Source organism: Saccopteryx leptura, chromosome 5, assembly GCF_036850995.1.
Source record: "Saccopteryx leptura isolate mSacLep1 chromosome 5, mSacLep1_pri_phased_curated, whole genome shotgun sequence".
Classification (NCBI taxonomy): domain Eukaryota; kingdom Metazoa; phylum Chordata; class Mammalia; order Chiroptera; family Emballonuridae; genus Saccopteryx; species Saccopteryx leptura.
Genome location: NC_089507.1, coordinates 200,509,794 through 200,525,157, shown reverse-complemented (window position 1 = coordinate 200,525,157; position 15,364 = coordinate 200,509,794). Strand labels below are relative to the sequence as shown.

At 50.3% G+C, this 15,364-nt stretch overlaps 1 protein-coding gene across 3 annotated transcripts in view; it reads right to left on the bottom strand.

Moving 5' to 3' along the window:
• The window catches only part of ATP9A (ATPase phospholipid transporting 9A (putative)), a 119,846-nt gene that overhangs the window by 57,511 nt on the left and 46,971 nt on the right, over positions 1 to 15,364 (bottom strand). For all 3 annotated transcript variants that reach the window (XM_066387477.1, XM_066387478.1, XM_066387479.1), the window contains exons 5-9: positions 11,587 to 11,645; positions 9,801 to 9,852; positions 8,037 to 8,131; positions 5,836 to 5,916; positions 4,628 to 4,703 (exon numbers count right to left, since the gene is read on the bottom strand). In XM_066387477.1, the coding sequence (XP_066243574.1) occupies positions 4,628 to 4,703; positions 5,836 to 5,916; positions 8,037 to 8,131; positions 9,801 to 9,852; positions 11,587 to 11,645 (363 nt within the window). The remainder of the gene's footprint in view (positions 1 to 4,627; positions 4,704 to 5,835; positions 5,917 to 8,036; positions 8,132 to 9,800; positions 9,853 to 11,586; positions 11,646 to 15,364) is intronic.

Here is a 15,364-nt window from a genome sequence, read left to right as displayed (position 1 = left end):
CCCAGAAATGTAAACAACGCAGACTCAGCTGGAAAAAGCAAACACCTAACCTCTCCTCCGAAATGTACTGCAGAGGAATATACGGAAACAGAGACTCAAGTGCCGTCTGGGTGGAACAGACTGACCCCCGATGAAGCGCTGGGCCTGTGCCTCCTGGACAAAGAGCCCCAGGAGGAGGCGCGAAGGCCCCCACCCAGCTCCGCCCCACCCGGGTGTAAGGCAGAGCCTAGCGGCTCCCTCCCAGGGAGGCTGCGGCAGGTGGCCGGCCAGGAGCCCACAGCCCTCCGCCCAGGCAGATGGCAGGCTCCAGTGCACGCACGCCCTCCGCCACAGCAGATGGCGGTTCAGTGGGAGCCAGGCCTGGGCTGAGCTCACTTGCCCACTCTTGGTCTCAATGCCCGATGCCCAGGGTTAGAGAGGTTTCACAGGAAATTCACAAAACTCTCTCCTGCTTCCTCCCACTTCTTCTGTAACCTGTGTTAATAACAAAGGCTCCCAAAGGAAGGGTCCCCCACTGGCACCAGCCAACCTCAGTGCCTTTCAACGCTGAGAATGGCCTTCCCTTCAACACCTCCCTGAGCTCAAGACCAAAACAGCCACCACGAGAGCTGAACCCAGTCTCACCACCCACAGAGAAGGACCCGCCAGCAGCCCACAGAAGTGCGCTGGTTTGGCCTGCACAGTGCTTTAAAGGTGTTGGACTCGCTGGCAACTTTGAAAAACAAGAGCTTTTATTTAAACGACTGAGATTCCTGGATTCTCCTGGAAAACTGGAAGGTCTGGTGACACGGGGTCCACGTGCCTCATGTGACCCCAGCCTGTCTAGCCCAGATCTCTGACCCCCACCTTCGATGCTGTCACCTCTGCTGTCCCTCATCGCTCTCCTCTGTGCTCGTCCCCCTCACCCTCCGCAGCCTGCAGACCCTGGAATCCTTGCTGTCCTGCCGGCCTGCCCCCCGCCGGGTTCTCCAAGGAGCCAGGCTGTCGTGGTCAGCATTTCATGGAATTAATTCTCCCTAAGTCTGCAAAACAGCGTGGTCCCGGGGTCAGGCCTCACTCTTACCCCTTTGTTCCTCGTCTGCAGCAAGAAAAATGCTGAACCCCGGAGAGCCGGCGTTCAGATATGTTTACGGCAATTAGACACTGCTGTGACGCCCAAGCGTCATTATCAGCCGGGCATTATCAAGCTCGTGTAGCAAGCTACACATAGCATGACCCGTACGCTGGTCACACACAACAGGGCACTGATCTATCTGCTACAGATTTGGTGGGGGGGAGGCCAGGGGAGGTCAACAAACTGGTCCCTCACCACTGAGAGTCCGAGAAGAACTGGACGGGAACACCTGGGCTCTCTCACGTCCAGGCCACCTTCTCTGCCAAGCCTCCCCCACCCCTTCCTTATCACTGCCCGTGACTCCTCAGCCGAGTGGCACTGTTTGGGTTACTATGGCGACTGCATTCTCTACAGATGGATGCTGGACCCCCACCACCTACCCTGGCAAGCTTGATTATTTTTTACACTTCCAACTATTAAGAGCAAAGTGTCCAAGACACAGGAGTTAGATTCTAAAGGGAACACAGCAGCAAAATGTTACAGAAGTAGCATTATTCTTGATGGCCGCTGCAGGACTTGAGCACTAGAAGGAAAAGGCTTTTCGTTGAACTCCATGTTTGCACTCAGACGGTGTTGAGAAGCCGGGGAAACTGAGGCCAGCTATGGAGATGCTAAATGCCCAGCTCCTCTGACTCACTCCCAAACCGACACCTGCTGAAGGGGAAGGCAGGCAGGGCCACCGGATCACGGGAGCCCGGCTCTCTCTGTTCCCACGTCTCCGAGCACGAAGAGATTAATTCAAACAATGGGGAGATGCATGTTTTAACTCTACAATCCATTTCCCACAAACAGTTTCAGAATCTTTCCCCCATCTTCAAGATCCCAATACGTTTTCTACTTTCCTCTGAGATGACTGCTCCCAGGCTGTGTGACCTTAGGCAAGTTGCTTAACCTCTCTGAGCCTCCATTCTGCATTCCATTACATGTCCTCATTTAATGCCACGAGACTGAAACAAGGGAATGGCAGCAAAGCACTTTGTAAATAGAAAGTGCCTGATAAATAAGATGATTGCTAATCTCTGGGGTTTTGAGGCTGACAACAAGCCGTTTCAACCTCACGCCCTCCACCTCAGAATTCGCTGCAGCTTCACCTAAATCATTTGCCTTTCTGCTGGTTTCAGAGGAAATTCACACAACTCTCTCCTGTCTGCTCCCTTCTCCTCTTTAACTTACATTAAACTTGGAGTAAACTCTAAGTCCCAGGAGAGTGGAGAACAGAATTTTCTGGCACACCATGCAGCAATGGTGCTTGACATCATCAGATAGAGATGCTCAGTCAAAGTTTGCTCAGAGAGAGAAAGGAAACAGGAAGGAAGGAGAGGAGACCATCAGCCAGAACGAAAACCAAACAGACATATGCACAGGTACTTATTACTGGGGTAGTAATACGATCAGAACAGGTGCCGGACGAAACAAAGCAAGGCTGTGAGAAGCCACGGGGTGGCAGGCATGGCTGTGCAGAATCCTCCGGACCAATTCCCCACTCTTTTATCAGGGGGCTGGGGGGCACCCCAGATTATGCCACCAATACAGGTGGGCAGGAAAAGGACACAGCAAGAGCTGAAGGGAAAGCTATCTCTGCTCATCGCTTCATGTACTGTGTCTGTGGGAGGTGACACCAGTGGCCTGCTCATCCGCACCATGTAGTGTGTCTGTGGGAGGTGACACCGTGGCCTGCTCATCCGCACCATGTAGTGTGTCTGTCGGGGTGACACCGTGGCCTGCTCATCCGCACCATGTAGTGTGTCTGTGGGGGTGACACCAGTGGCCTGCTCATCTGCACCATGTAGTGTGTCTGTGGGGGTGACACCAGTGGCCTGTTCATCCACACCATGTAGTGTGTCTATGGGGGTGACACCAGTGGCCTGTTCACCCGCACCATGTAGTGTGTCTGTGGGGGTGACACCGTGGCCTGCTCACCCGCACCATGTAGTGTGTCTGTGGGGGTGACACCAGTGGCCTGCTCATCCGCACCATGTAGTGTGTCTGTGGGGGTGACACCAGTGGCCTGCTCACCCGCACCATGTAGTGTGTCTGTGGGGGTGACACCAGTGGCCTGCTCATCCACACCATGTAGTGTGTCTGTGGGGGTGACACCGTGGCCTGCTCATCCGCACCATGTAGTGTGTCTGTGGGGGTGACACCAGTGGCCTGCTCATCTGCACCATGTAGTGTGTCTGTGGGGGTGACACCAGTGACCTGCTCATCTGCACCACGTAGTGTGTCTGTGGGGGTGACACCAGTGGCCTGCTCATCTGCACCATGTAGTGTGTCTGTGGGGGTGACACCGCGGCCTGGGCTCTCACTTGTGCTGGAGATTCTCTTCCCTTGTCATAAAGTATCTGGATTGAGTGTCTGTGGTACTAAGAGCCACAAAAGAACCATCCAGCAGAGGAAAACGAGTTGAGAGGTGGTAGACACCACTCTTGAAGAGAGAAAACAAGTTGAATTTCTCCAACAGTAAAAATAGAAAGTTGTCAGCAGTGAAATTATATGTTGACACAGTATGCTATTGCTATCTTTCTTTTTTTTTTAATTAGAATTCTTTTTTTTTTTAAGATTTTATTCGTTTGAGAGAGAGGAGTGAGAGAGAGAAGGGGGAGGAGGAGAAGGAAGCATCAACTCCCACATGTGCCTTGACCAGGCAAGTCCAGGGTTTCAAACCAGTAACCTCAGCATTTCCAGGTCGATGCTTTATCCACTGCGCCACCACAGGGCAGGCCGGTGTATGTTATTATGTACTAAATACCCTTAGCGGCACGGTGAGTTCTGCTTCTGGAGCAAAGTGCCTGGTTCAAGTTCCAGCTCACCTGCTGTGTGATCGTGGGCAAGTTACTTAACCTCACTGAGCCTTGGCTTCCTCAACCACAGAATGGAGACAATACTAACACCTACGCACGTGGTACCTTTGGGAGGGCTGAGTTGAATGTGTAACGCACCTGTAGTGCTTGTCATGCCGCTGCACGACAGATGGGGGGACCCCGCTGACAGCCACCAGGGCCGCTGCCGACCCCTGGGACCCGTTCTACTCAGTTTCGCCCCAGTGCTCAGAACTGAAAGGCATCGATTCCCATGTCACCCTGGTGTGTTTCCAGTCTCGCGGCTCCCGCTCAGGCCTATGGCCTTCCCCTGTCCATGGAGCCCCTGAACCAGCAGGACCCGCCCGGCAGCCCTCACAGACAGGACTGCCACCCGGCACGCCCAGGCTGACCCAGTCTCTGGTACACATTAGAACGTCAATCTGCAGTGGCAATTAAGGGCTATTCCCGGACAGACGGGACACTGCAGAAAAGTCCGCGGGCCAGAGCGCCTTCCCTCCTGGACGTCTCTCCAAGCATCCGAGGGGCAATTAGACGTCGGCTGAATCCCCTGGAGGTGCTGGAACAAGTGGAAAACGCCATTTGACCGACGACTAATTTTCCCAACTGATGGATGATTATTCTAATTACACGAAAGGATTTTCTTTCCTTTTCAAATTGCTAACACATTCCTCAAAAAAAAAGGGCACCTCACCTGACGCGATGACGGTGCCAGCCCAGAGCGCATTCTCGATGCTCAAGCTCTCGCTGATCGAAGGGTCGCTGTCCTCCTGCAGGGGACCAAAGAGACGCACGTCAGCTGGGCCCGGTTTTGCAAGAACACACAAGCTGTCTCTGTGGCTCTTCTCAAGACAGACAGACAACGATGAGACCCGATTAGAAAGCCCACAGTTCAGCCACGCGAGAGGGGCCAAGCGCATCAACTACTGTCCTGGGGTTTCCACCCCCGTGGAGATACTTGAAAAGCTGGCTCGTGATTTAAGAAGGACAAGCCTGTAAGACTGAAGACGTGTTTTCTAAGGTTAGAACTAAAACGCAGAAGTAGATCAAACAGGAGCAGTCTTGTGGCTTACAGAAATACGATGCGAACAATTTACTTTGGGTTCTATAAACCCCTCGTCCCAGGTTCCTAAAGTAACTTAGATCCAAATTTCATTCAGATTCTGAATGGTTGAGAAGTGGCTTAAAAAGCATAACGCTGGACCATGGCCTGGTAGCTCAGTCAGTTAGAGCGGTTGTTCCAATTGGTCAAGGTTACGGGGTTCGATTCTCGTGCAGGGCACATACTAGAAGCAACCAATGAATGCACAACTACTATAAATGGAAGTAAGTGGAACAAGTTGATGCTTCTCTCTCTCCTCTCCTTAAAATCAACAAATAAAAAATTTTTAAATAAATTAATAATAATAGTAATAATAATAGAGGATGGGGCCCCATCTGAGGAAGACAGGGTAACTACCAAACATCAGCATTAGCATGAATTCTAACAACATGTGGCTCTAAGTTGTCAGGTAATTCAAGCTGCTCAGAGGCTGAAGACAATCCCAGTTGTGTGGATCCTACTGAGAAACAACGGGTCCGCTTCCCAGCGCCTTCCTAAGGGAATCCCACCCCACCCCCACCCCAGGCATAAAGACCTGCGGATGCCTCTCTGCAGGCCTTCGTCATGAACACACGCTGCCTGACCTGTGGTGGCGCAGTGGATAAAGCGTCAACCTGGAAACACTGAGGTTGCCGGTTCAAAACCCTGGCTTGCCTGGTCAAGGCACATATGGGAGTTGATGCTTCCTGCTCCCTTCTCTCTCTCTCTCTTTCTCTCTCTCTCTCCCCCCTTCTCTCCTCTCTAAAATGAATAAATAAATTTAAAAAAAAATTAACACATGCTAAGCTAAGCTCACTTACTCTGGTAAACGTTCCCACGAAATTGTGGATGTCGATATTTGGCTCTTCTGCGTAGATGTACGATCGAATCTGAAGAAGGTCCTGTGTGACAGAGGTAACAACACCTTGGAGTTAGGATAAAGTCAGTACGGAAGTTCCTCCCTAAATTAAACACAGCAATTCCATTTGTATTCACACATATTCACGTATTCACTCATGTTCACAGCAGCCTTATTCACAACAGCCAAAAGGTGGAAGCAATCCAAGTGTCCACTGACGGGTGACTGGAGACACGTGTGGTCCACCCACACAATGGAATATTACTCAGCCTTAAAAAGGAAGGACATTCTGACCGCTGCTAAACACAGATAAACCTTGAAGACATTATGCTGACCGAAGTAAGCCAGTCACAAAAAACCAAATACTGTATGATTCCACTCACATGAGCTACCTAGAAGAGTCAGATTTATAGAGACAAGAAGTGGGATGGTGGGGGACAGGGGCCGAGGGTGGGGGCAGGGGGGATGGGAGGACTCCGTGGGGTCTGAGTTGCAGTTCTGCATGATGAAGAGTTTCCAGAGATGGATGGTGGTGATGGTCGCCCTCCAATGGGAATGTGCTTACCACCACCAAGCTGTCTGCCTTAAAATACGGTAAATTTTTGTATTATATGTATTTTACCACAGTTTTTTAAATTGGAAGAGAAAACTAATCAGGTAGTCAGGCAAGTTTGGGCTCCAAGACCCTTTAGCAACCAGAGTCTGGAGTGGAGGCCACCGGCCACCCCTCAGGCAGGGCCGGAGCTTTCTGCTAACTACCCAGGGGTCCCCATATGCGGGTGTGTTCGCACTGTGGCCTCTATGTGCCCATGAGTAAAGGTGCAGAGATGCACTCAAAGTGAAGTGTGGGAAAGCTGCAGAATAATCAACAGCGGATGATCCCATCCAGGGACAACCACACCCCTCAGCACCTTCACGGCTGTGTGCCAGTAAGACAGTCTGCCAGAAACGACCTAGACAGATCACCACTGACTCTACATGGACCCTGGGGGGAGAAGGCAAGGTCTGGGGCACAGGCCATGAGCAGGTCTCCCCAGAGCTTTCATACAACCTGATTTTTAAAAAAATAAGAGGCCTTGGCCGGTTGGCTCAGTGGTAGAGCGTCGGTCTGGCGTGCAAGAGTCCCAGGTTTGATTCCCAGCCAGGGCACACAGAAGAAGCGCCCATCTGCTTCTCCACCCCTCCCCCTCTCCTTCCTCTCTGTCTCTCTCTTCCCCTCTCGCAGCCAAGGCTCCATTGGAGCAAAGTTGGCCCGGGTGCTGAGGATGGCTCCATGGTCTCTGCCTCAGGCGCTAGAATGGCTCTGGTTGCAACAGAGCAATGCCCCAGATGGGCAGAGCATCGCCCCCTGGTGGGCATGCCGGGTGGATCCCAGTCAGGCACATGCGGGAGTCTGTCTGACTGCCTCCCTGTTTCCAACTTCAGGAAAAAAAATAAAAATAAAAAATAAAATAAAATAAATAAAAAATAAAAAAAACAAGAATATATCCACATATTATTCAAGAAATCTTTTCATGTAATTTTTTTTTCCCGAAGTTAGAGCAGGGAGGCAGTCAGACTCCCGCATGCGCCAGACAGACCGGATCCACCCGGCATGCCCACCAGGGGGCGATGCTCTGCCCATCTGGAGTGTTGCTCTGTTGCAACCAGAGCCATTCTAGAGCCTGAGGCAGAGGCCATGCAGCCATCCTCAGCGCCCAGGCCAACTTTGCTCCAATGGAGCCTTGGCTGCGGGAGGGGAAGAGAGAGACAGAGAGGAGGGAGAGGCCAAAAGCAGAGGTCAGGGCCTCAGCGGGGAGACCACACGGGGCTTCAGGATGACAGCAAGGCCTGTGGGATTGATTTCCAGGACGCGCAAAGCCTTCGGAGGTTTTGAGCAGAGGCATGCAAGCCCTGGCTTACCTTTGACTTGTATGCTGAGTACCTTGTCAACGTTTAAGACTCTGAGCTTCCGCTGGAAGAGCTCCGTCCTGCACGCCACGTCTACATGTCACGCCACCGCAGTACCCGAAACCAACCAGTGCGCAAGGCTCCCCAGGTCCCCAAAGCCCTCCTCGCCCCAGTTCACCGCGGAATCCCAGGTCTGGCCCTAGCGGGCATCCGCGTTTGACGGCCCTGCCCTGACGGTTGCCCGTTGGTGCCTCTGCAGGGAAAGCTACTCACAGCGGCCGTGGGGAGCCTCTGCGTGCAGGCCACGGGCAGCCGCAGCTTCCAGTCCGTCTCCCCGTCCAGCTGGTCTGTCCGCAGGAAGCAGGACCCTGCGGAAGGAAGTTGGGTGCTGTCTATCCACCGGGTAGTTCAAGAAGCCTTCCCTTGGCATCTCTCGGCAGCCCCTGCTCTCGTCCTTGTAAAAACAGCCAACGAATGGCCAACCACCAAAATGGAAAGTAAATACCCAATTCCCCATTTCCTCCATAAGCTTTCGAGTCAGAAAGCTCTGGTTCAAACCCTCACTCCCCCCACTCACTCACAGTAGGAGCCGTGCCTAGCTTCTTGACCTTGCTAACCCCTCAGTGTATCCCGTCTGTAAAATGGGGAGAAAAGCAAACCTCACAAGCTTGCTGTTAGGATTCAGTGGGTGATAGAGCCCTCAGCACAGTCACGGGCACGGGACAACCAGCACCCAAGTCTGTTCTGAGCAGGGGTCATGAGCGCGCTCTCGGGAACCAGACCTCCTGGCTTCAGGTCGGACTCCAGCACTTACTAGTTACACACCCTCTCTAAGCCTCAGTCTCTTTGAGTGTAAAAATGGAGATTATAACAGTACCAACCTCATACTGTGAAAAACCAAACAGCTGATCCATGCAAACTGGCGAGTACTACGTAAGTCAGCTGTCAATACCAGCTTGCACGTCATCTGAACACACATTGGCGTCTGACGTACAAGTCTGGGCCCCCAGCCAGCTGTCCATTTCATCAGGCAGAGAATGGACTGAACTCCCTGGTGCAGCAGGTAAGACTTCCGAGAATGCTACAGGAAGAACACTTCTAATCCTTTTCGGGTTTTTTTTTTTTTTGGGGGGGGGGGCGGTTTAAGAAAGGGAGCACACTCTGGGGACCCTCCCCCACCACACTCCATTCTCATGGACCAGGACACCAGAACCGACCTGGAGACAAAGCTGCAGTTTTCCAAAGAAAGCCACTTTCATCCAGCGCCTTCCACCCCCGCCCCCTCTCTCTGCATTACTTCATATATTATTAGGATAACATTTCACCCGCACTTTATTCCATTTGTAATGAAATAGGCCACAGTAACCTCAGAGGAATATAGATGCGAATTTTTCAGGGTTCAAAGATCTCTGATTGGGGCTGATAGGCGATTGAAAACCAGCCTTGTTTCCTCAGAGCAGCTTAAATAACGAAAAAGAAAAAGAAAGGAGATGTGAGCCCACCGATGCGGGGGCAGGCGGGCGGCGGGGGCGGCCACGGGGGCCAGCCTGCAGCAAGGAGGCTCTACGAGAGACCAGGCAGCACTTGAGCCCCAACGGGCTGTAACAATAAACAAACGGATGGGCCCTGCCACTCACGACTCAAAGGCCCACAGGGCCACCTCCCTCTCCCCCCCATTTCTCTCCTGCCACAGCTCCTGGCGAGTTTCTACGTGCTTTTATTTGTCACACACACGTCCTCCTCTAGAGAAGAAAAAGCATCACCCCAGCTGGTGTGTGACTTCACCAGCTGGGACCCGGCTGGGATCCAACTAACTGTATCTCTGTAATGATCAAAACTCTATTGACCTGGGCGTACCAAAACCTTTTTTTTTTTTTTTTTTTTTGCCCCAAGACTGCTCTATTAAAAGAGCTGTTTGGATTCGCCTCCATGGCTCCAAGATGATCATCAACTTCTGTTACATTTTCAAATGATTATTTTGCCAAATTACCACTGAAAGGTTAATGGTTATTTTCAAAATTGATCCCAGATGTTTACCGTTTTTTTCTGATGTCCTCAGGAAGATCATGTCAGCAGGCACCCGCTGGTTCTGTGTTATGAAAAGAAAGACTGTTACTGTGAAGACCCCCGTGTGGGGTTTCCGTCTCCTGCCCCCCCCCCCCGCCCCTTGGTGGGGAGGGAGCCACTGAGACCCACCGCCTCTTTTAAGTGTCTGCCTTTGTCAAAGACAGGTTTGGGGATTTATTCTGTTTCCAATCTGAATAATCTTACACGCTGCCGTTACTTTTCTAATCCCCTACTGAAATCTTGTGTCGGAAAGAGATGGTCTAGTTTTCTGGCCAATCCAACCATTACTTCCCGAAATCCCAGCCAAGGGACCCAGGGCCTCACGCCTGCAGCCCTAGCTGGCTTCGGTCCAGGCTGTCTGTTGAAACTAAAAACACACGCGCACTCTCTGCTCACGCTTTCTGCTTCTACCAACTTTCCGGCTGGACGTTTGGCTTCCAGGGGGATTTTAATAAGGAAGTCAAGTCAGGAGAAGCAACAAAAGCTATTCTCAAAAATGAGAGAGAGAGAGAGAGAGAGAGAGAGAGAGAGAGAGAGAGAGAGACAGGCCAACAGCAGCCCTCATTTAATTACGAGCAGAGAGAACTATGGAAAAACACAACGGGTGTGCGGCTCTTCAGCGCTGCCACCCATGAGAGCTTCACTTTTCCACAAATCAACTTTGAGTTCTTGGAGTTAATCCTTTTAAGAGAGCATAGCCCTGGCCGGTTGGCTCAGCGGTAGAGCGTCGGCCTAGCGTGCGGAGGACCCGGGTTCGATTCCCGGCCAGGGCACACAGGAGAAGCGCCCATTTGCTTCTCCACCCCTCCGCCGCGCTTTCCTCTCTGTCTCTCTCTTCCCCTCCCGCAGCCAAGGCTCCATTGGAGCAAGGATGGCCCGGGCGCTGGGGATGGCTCCTCGGCCTCTGCCCCAGGCGCTAGAGTGGCTCTGGTCGCAATATGGCGACGCCCAGGATGGGCAGAGCATCGCCCCCTGGTGGGCAGAGCGCCGCCCCATGGTGGGCGTGCCGGGTGGATCCCGGTCGGGCGCATGCGGGAGTCTGTCTGACTGTCTCTCCCTGTTTCCAGCTTCAGAAAAATGAAAAAAAAAAAAAAAAAAAAAAAAAAAAAAAAAAAAAAAAAAGAGAGCATAGTTCACTTCCTACAGAAACCAACCCTTTTCTGATCAAATATTATTCCAAGGCTTTCCAGGACCCCCCCCCCCCCCCCAAAATCCAATACTTTCCAAATGAGCACAGTCAAAAGAGATGAGTTTGCGGAAGTCACGAAGAAATGTGCAGCGCTGTTTGTAAAAAATGCATTTTGGGCCTTTTTACTGTTCTCACGTTAACCCCCACTCCTCACAAAGCGATGGGAAATCACGAAGTTTAAGTCAAAAGAAGCAAGCTAAAATCGCACAAAAGGTCAGTGACAAACATTTTTACATGTTTATGTAGTTAACAGACTTCTAGGAAAGCCTTCATGGTAAGTTCAAAACCAAAACAAAACAACAACAACAAACACATCAAACAGGAAATCAAAACGTGTGTTTGTCAGCAGGATTTCTGGCTAACCAGCGGGCGGCAACTTGAAAAAATATTTTGTGTATGTGTGTCTCATGGGAAAGAGATTTCTCTCCCTAGGCAGAGTGGCTGAATAGAACTGCAAACAGCATGCATCCAATTAGTGTATCAGACCCACAAATCACAGCTTAGGGTCCCCGAAGGGGTGGCAGGGACTTTCCGTTTACATACACACAGCAGTGAGACCCCACTCACCTTCTCAACAATGATAAGGTCTCCAACTTGGATGTTGGCGCTCTTCACCTTCACAGTGCCTGCCAAGAAACGGGTCCAAGAGACATCGGGTCTGAATTCACTCCGATTCCTCATGTCTTTATAAGCGAGTGTCCGCCGCCTGCGCAGTCAAGGCGATCCACCGGAAGTACGTGCCCCCCACGCCCACCTCCAGTCCCTCCGAGAAAAGGTGCCCCTGCGGCAGAGCTGGCTCCAGAAACAAACCCCGCTGGACAGAGGCCTGCGGAGCGCTCGCACCCCTCACCTGAGATCTCCTGTCTTAACCGTGCCTTAGAAACCTAAGACCACTCCTTAAGAGATTCATTCAGCCTCAGAAAAACAAAACAAACAAACAAAAAACAAATGGGGAAGAAAACTAAGAGTTAGAACCATGGACGGAAGAGCAACTCTTAACTTTGAATACCATTGGTTTTTGGTTTTGTTTTAATTTGCAACTGCTATATATTATAGTTTGCTTTATATGATTATGATCAGATTATTTTTGCTGGATGTTTATCTGGACAAAAAGTAACAGCTAACACTAAACACTAATTCTGTGCTAAGCACCGTTCACGCCTCAGGATGGCCATCGGAAGAAGGTGTGATTATCTCACCTTCAGGTGAGGAGAACAGGCTGAGAGATGCCCTATCTCAGCCTCACCGTTACTACAGGTCAGTGCCAGGATTCAAATCCACAGCTGACTCCAGAAGAAGGAATAAAAACCAGTCAATTCAGCCTGACCCGGCGGTGGCCCAGTGAATAGAGCATCGGCCTGGGACACAGAAGACCCCCAGGTTTTAAATCTCAAGGTCGCTGGCTTGAGCATGGGCTAAACCAGCTTGAGCATTGGATCACAGACACGGTCGCTGGCTTGAGCAAGGGCTCTGCTGTAGCTGCCCGTTCAAGGCACATATGGGAAAGCAATCAATGAACAACAGAGGTGCCGCAACTATGAGTTGACGCTTCTCATCTCTCTCCCTTCCTGTCTGTCTGTCTATCTGTCCGTTTCTCTCTCGCGCTAAAAACAAAATAAAACAGTAAGTTCAATTCAAATCGAAAAACATTTATTGAGGGCTGTATCCTAGGAATTCCAAGATGAAAGTAGGTCCCCTAATCCTAAAAACGCTCAACCTCAGGCAGGAGTCGACAAACTTAGGCTATAAAGGGCTAAGACAATAACAGTTTAGGTTTTACAGGCCAAGAGACAACGTCTGCAACTCTTCGAAGCGCTGTCTCCCTGTCAAAAGCTAATGGCCTTTGATGCATCTGTATTTTATTTTATTTTATTTATTTTATTTTTTAAGCCCACTTAACTCACAAATGGCCAGTTAAGAGAAATTAAAGAAACAGCAATAATGACTCGATCGTTCATCAACAAATACCCAACATCACCGATGAAGATTTCCAGCTTCTGTTTCTTCAAACGTTAAAAAAAACACGTTAAGAAACTAACAAAAGAATCTGAGTGCACAACTCTAGATTTTTTTACACTTTCCCACAATATTTCACACTTCTCACCTAACTTAATGCCATGTCCTTTTTGTAATTCGGCACCATTAAGACTTTTCGAAGCATTCCCATGATTTCTATTGAAACAGCTTTCAGAGGTTCCATTGGGTTTGGATTTTCATTAATTTTTGTATTTAACTAAATTTTGTCATAATAAGTAGAACTGGCACCGAAAGAACTGTCTATAAACACTAGTAACTTCTACAAAGCACGCAGCAGCTGGTGGCGGCAGGACCAACCCTTAGTACCTCTCCTCCTAGAATGAGTATCTCACCCTACGAAATGAGCATTCCAATAATGCCTCATTTTCATAAAAACACAATGCTAAAATTCAGTCCAACGACCTGAGCCCTGACCTGCTAGACACCCACTAGGCTCAAGTGTTCATTGTGTCTCGGGCTTTGGTCAGTATATTTACAGAGGAAATAAAGAACATCCACTGAACCAAACAGATCATTACAAGTGGGCAAAGAGCGATTTCTATGTGCAGAATTCTTTTCCTGCCTGAACAATTCTCCTTGAGCCACTAGGGGGCAGCAGGGCAACCGCGCACAGACACCCGGTTCTTTCTGGGGCGCTAATCAAGGCATTCCTGGAAAGAAGGCCATAAATTCAACACGCCCCTCTGCGCCAATGAACTTTTCCTTGCCCCAACTTTCCCAAACATAAATTTACACGTTGTCTTTGGTTTTATTACTAAAATTTATGCTGGTGGCCTGACCCAAACTCCCACACTGGTGCTCTGATCTTCGAGACCTAGTTACACTACTCCGCTTTAATATCTGGCTGAAACAGGGTGTGTTTTATTCTTACCAAAGTGATAATTGCATATGTATGTGTGTGTTTGTCAGCAGGACGCAGGACAAACTCAGAAGGATGATACTGAAAGGGGTGACAGCGATGCTTTCTGGGGGTGTTTTGTTCATTTTTTTAAAGCACAAGGTGCTTGTCTAATAAGGAAAAAAAATAATAATTAAATTAGCTCAAACTTTTACGTGATCAGGCTCAGATTTTTCCCGTCCTGCAAGGGCGTCCTGATTAACGATGGGTTAATGTGAACTCAGCCTCTCTCTGTCCATCTGCTCTCCCTCAACAAAAACCCCTTTAATCCACGGTTTATGCAGAGCTGGAGCCGTTTGTGGCTCACCCAGCAGGTCCCTCACGCTGGCACCGATCTCAGGACAGGCGGCCGGCTGGCCCGGGGTCCACCTCAGGAGGGGGCCGCCAACAGGTCACCTGGGTCTCCTCACCAAGGGCCCCTCACTAGCGTGCTAGCATTGGGGGGAAGGCAAATCTCAGCTTTGCAGCATCAACAAAGGGAGACCCTCAGACGCCCCCACTCTACTGAGCGCACACGCAGCCCTGACCGTAAATGTGGACTTCCCGGCCCTCGTGTCACTCTTTGGCAATTGAAAAATGGGCAGTTCAGCCCTGGCCAGGTAACTCAACTGGTTAGAGTGTCGTCCCCATACACCAAGATTGTGGGTTCAATCCCTGGTCAGGGCACATACAAGATTCAACCAATGAGTGCATAAGTAAGTAGAACAACAAATCTATGTTTCTCCATCTCTCCCCTCCTTCCTCTCGCTAAAAAAAAAAGCAGTCAATAAATAAATAAAACTTTTTAGAAAGGGCAGTTCATACCTGTATGTGGGGCCCGTGTTTAGTGTGTGTGTGTTCTGAATGAGAAAAACTAATAAAAACTAAAAAAATGACAAGGAGGGACAACAGCAGGAAGAGAAGGGAATGCAGATACTGGTACTTATATTCCTACATTTACTGGGTTTTCTCCAGCACCGCTGAATAAAGTGTCCCCATCTAGGAGATCACAACTGGCAGGGAAGGATGGGGAGGAAGGAAAGGGGAGGGGGAGGAGGAAGAAGGACAGGGAGGAGAAGGAGGAAGGACAGGGAGGAGGAGGAGGAAGGACAGGGAGGAGGGGAGGGGAGGGGAAGAAGGGGAAGGGAGGGGGAGGAGGGGGCAGGACAGGGAGGAGGGCCAGGGACCCGAGTCAGATGAAGAGTGGAGCACTCAGCAGCTGGGATTAACGCACAGAACAAGAAAACTCTTCAGTTGTGGAAAGGACCCAAAACACGGGATTTCCAACCTTAATTTAACCACTGGCCTCAGTTTTCTACGATTGTTCCTGCAAAAAAACAAGGAAGAACAAGATCCAGATGCACTCCAACAGAGCTCCCTGCCTTCCTAGCAAAGAAATAAGAGAAATAGGCCCTGACGGGTGGGTAGCTC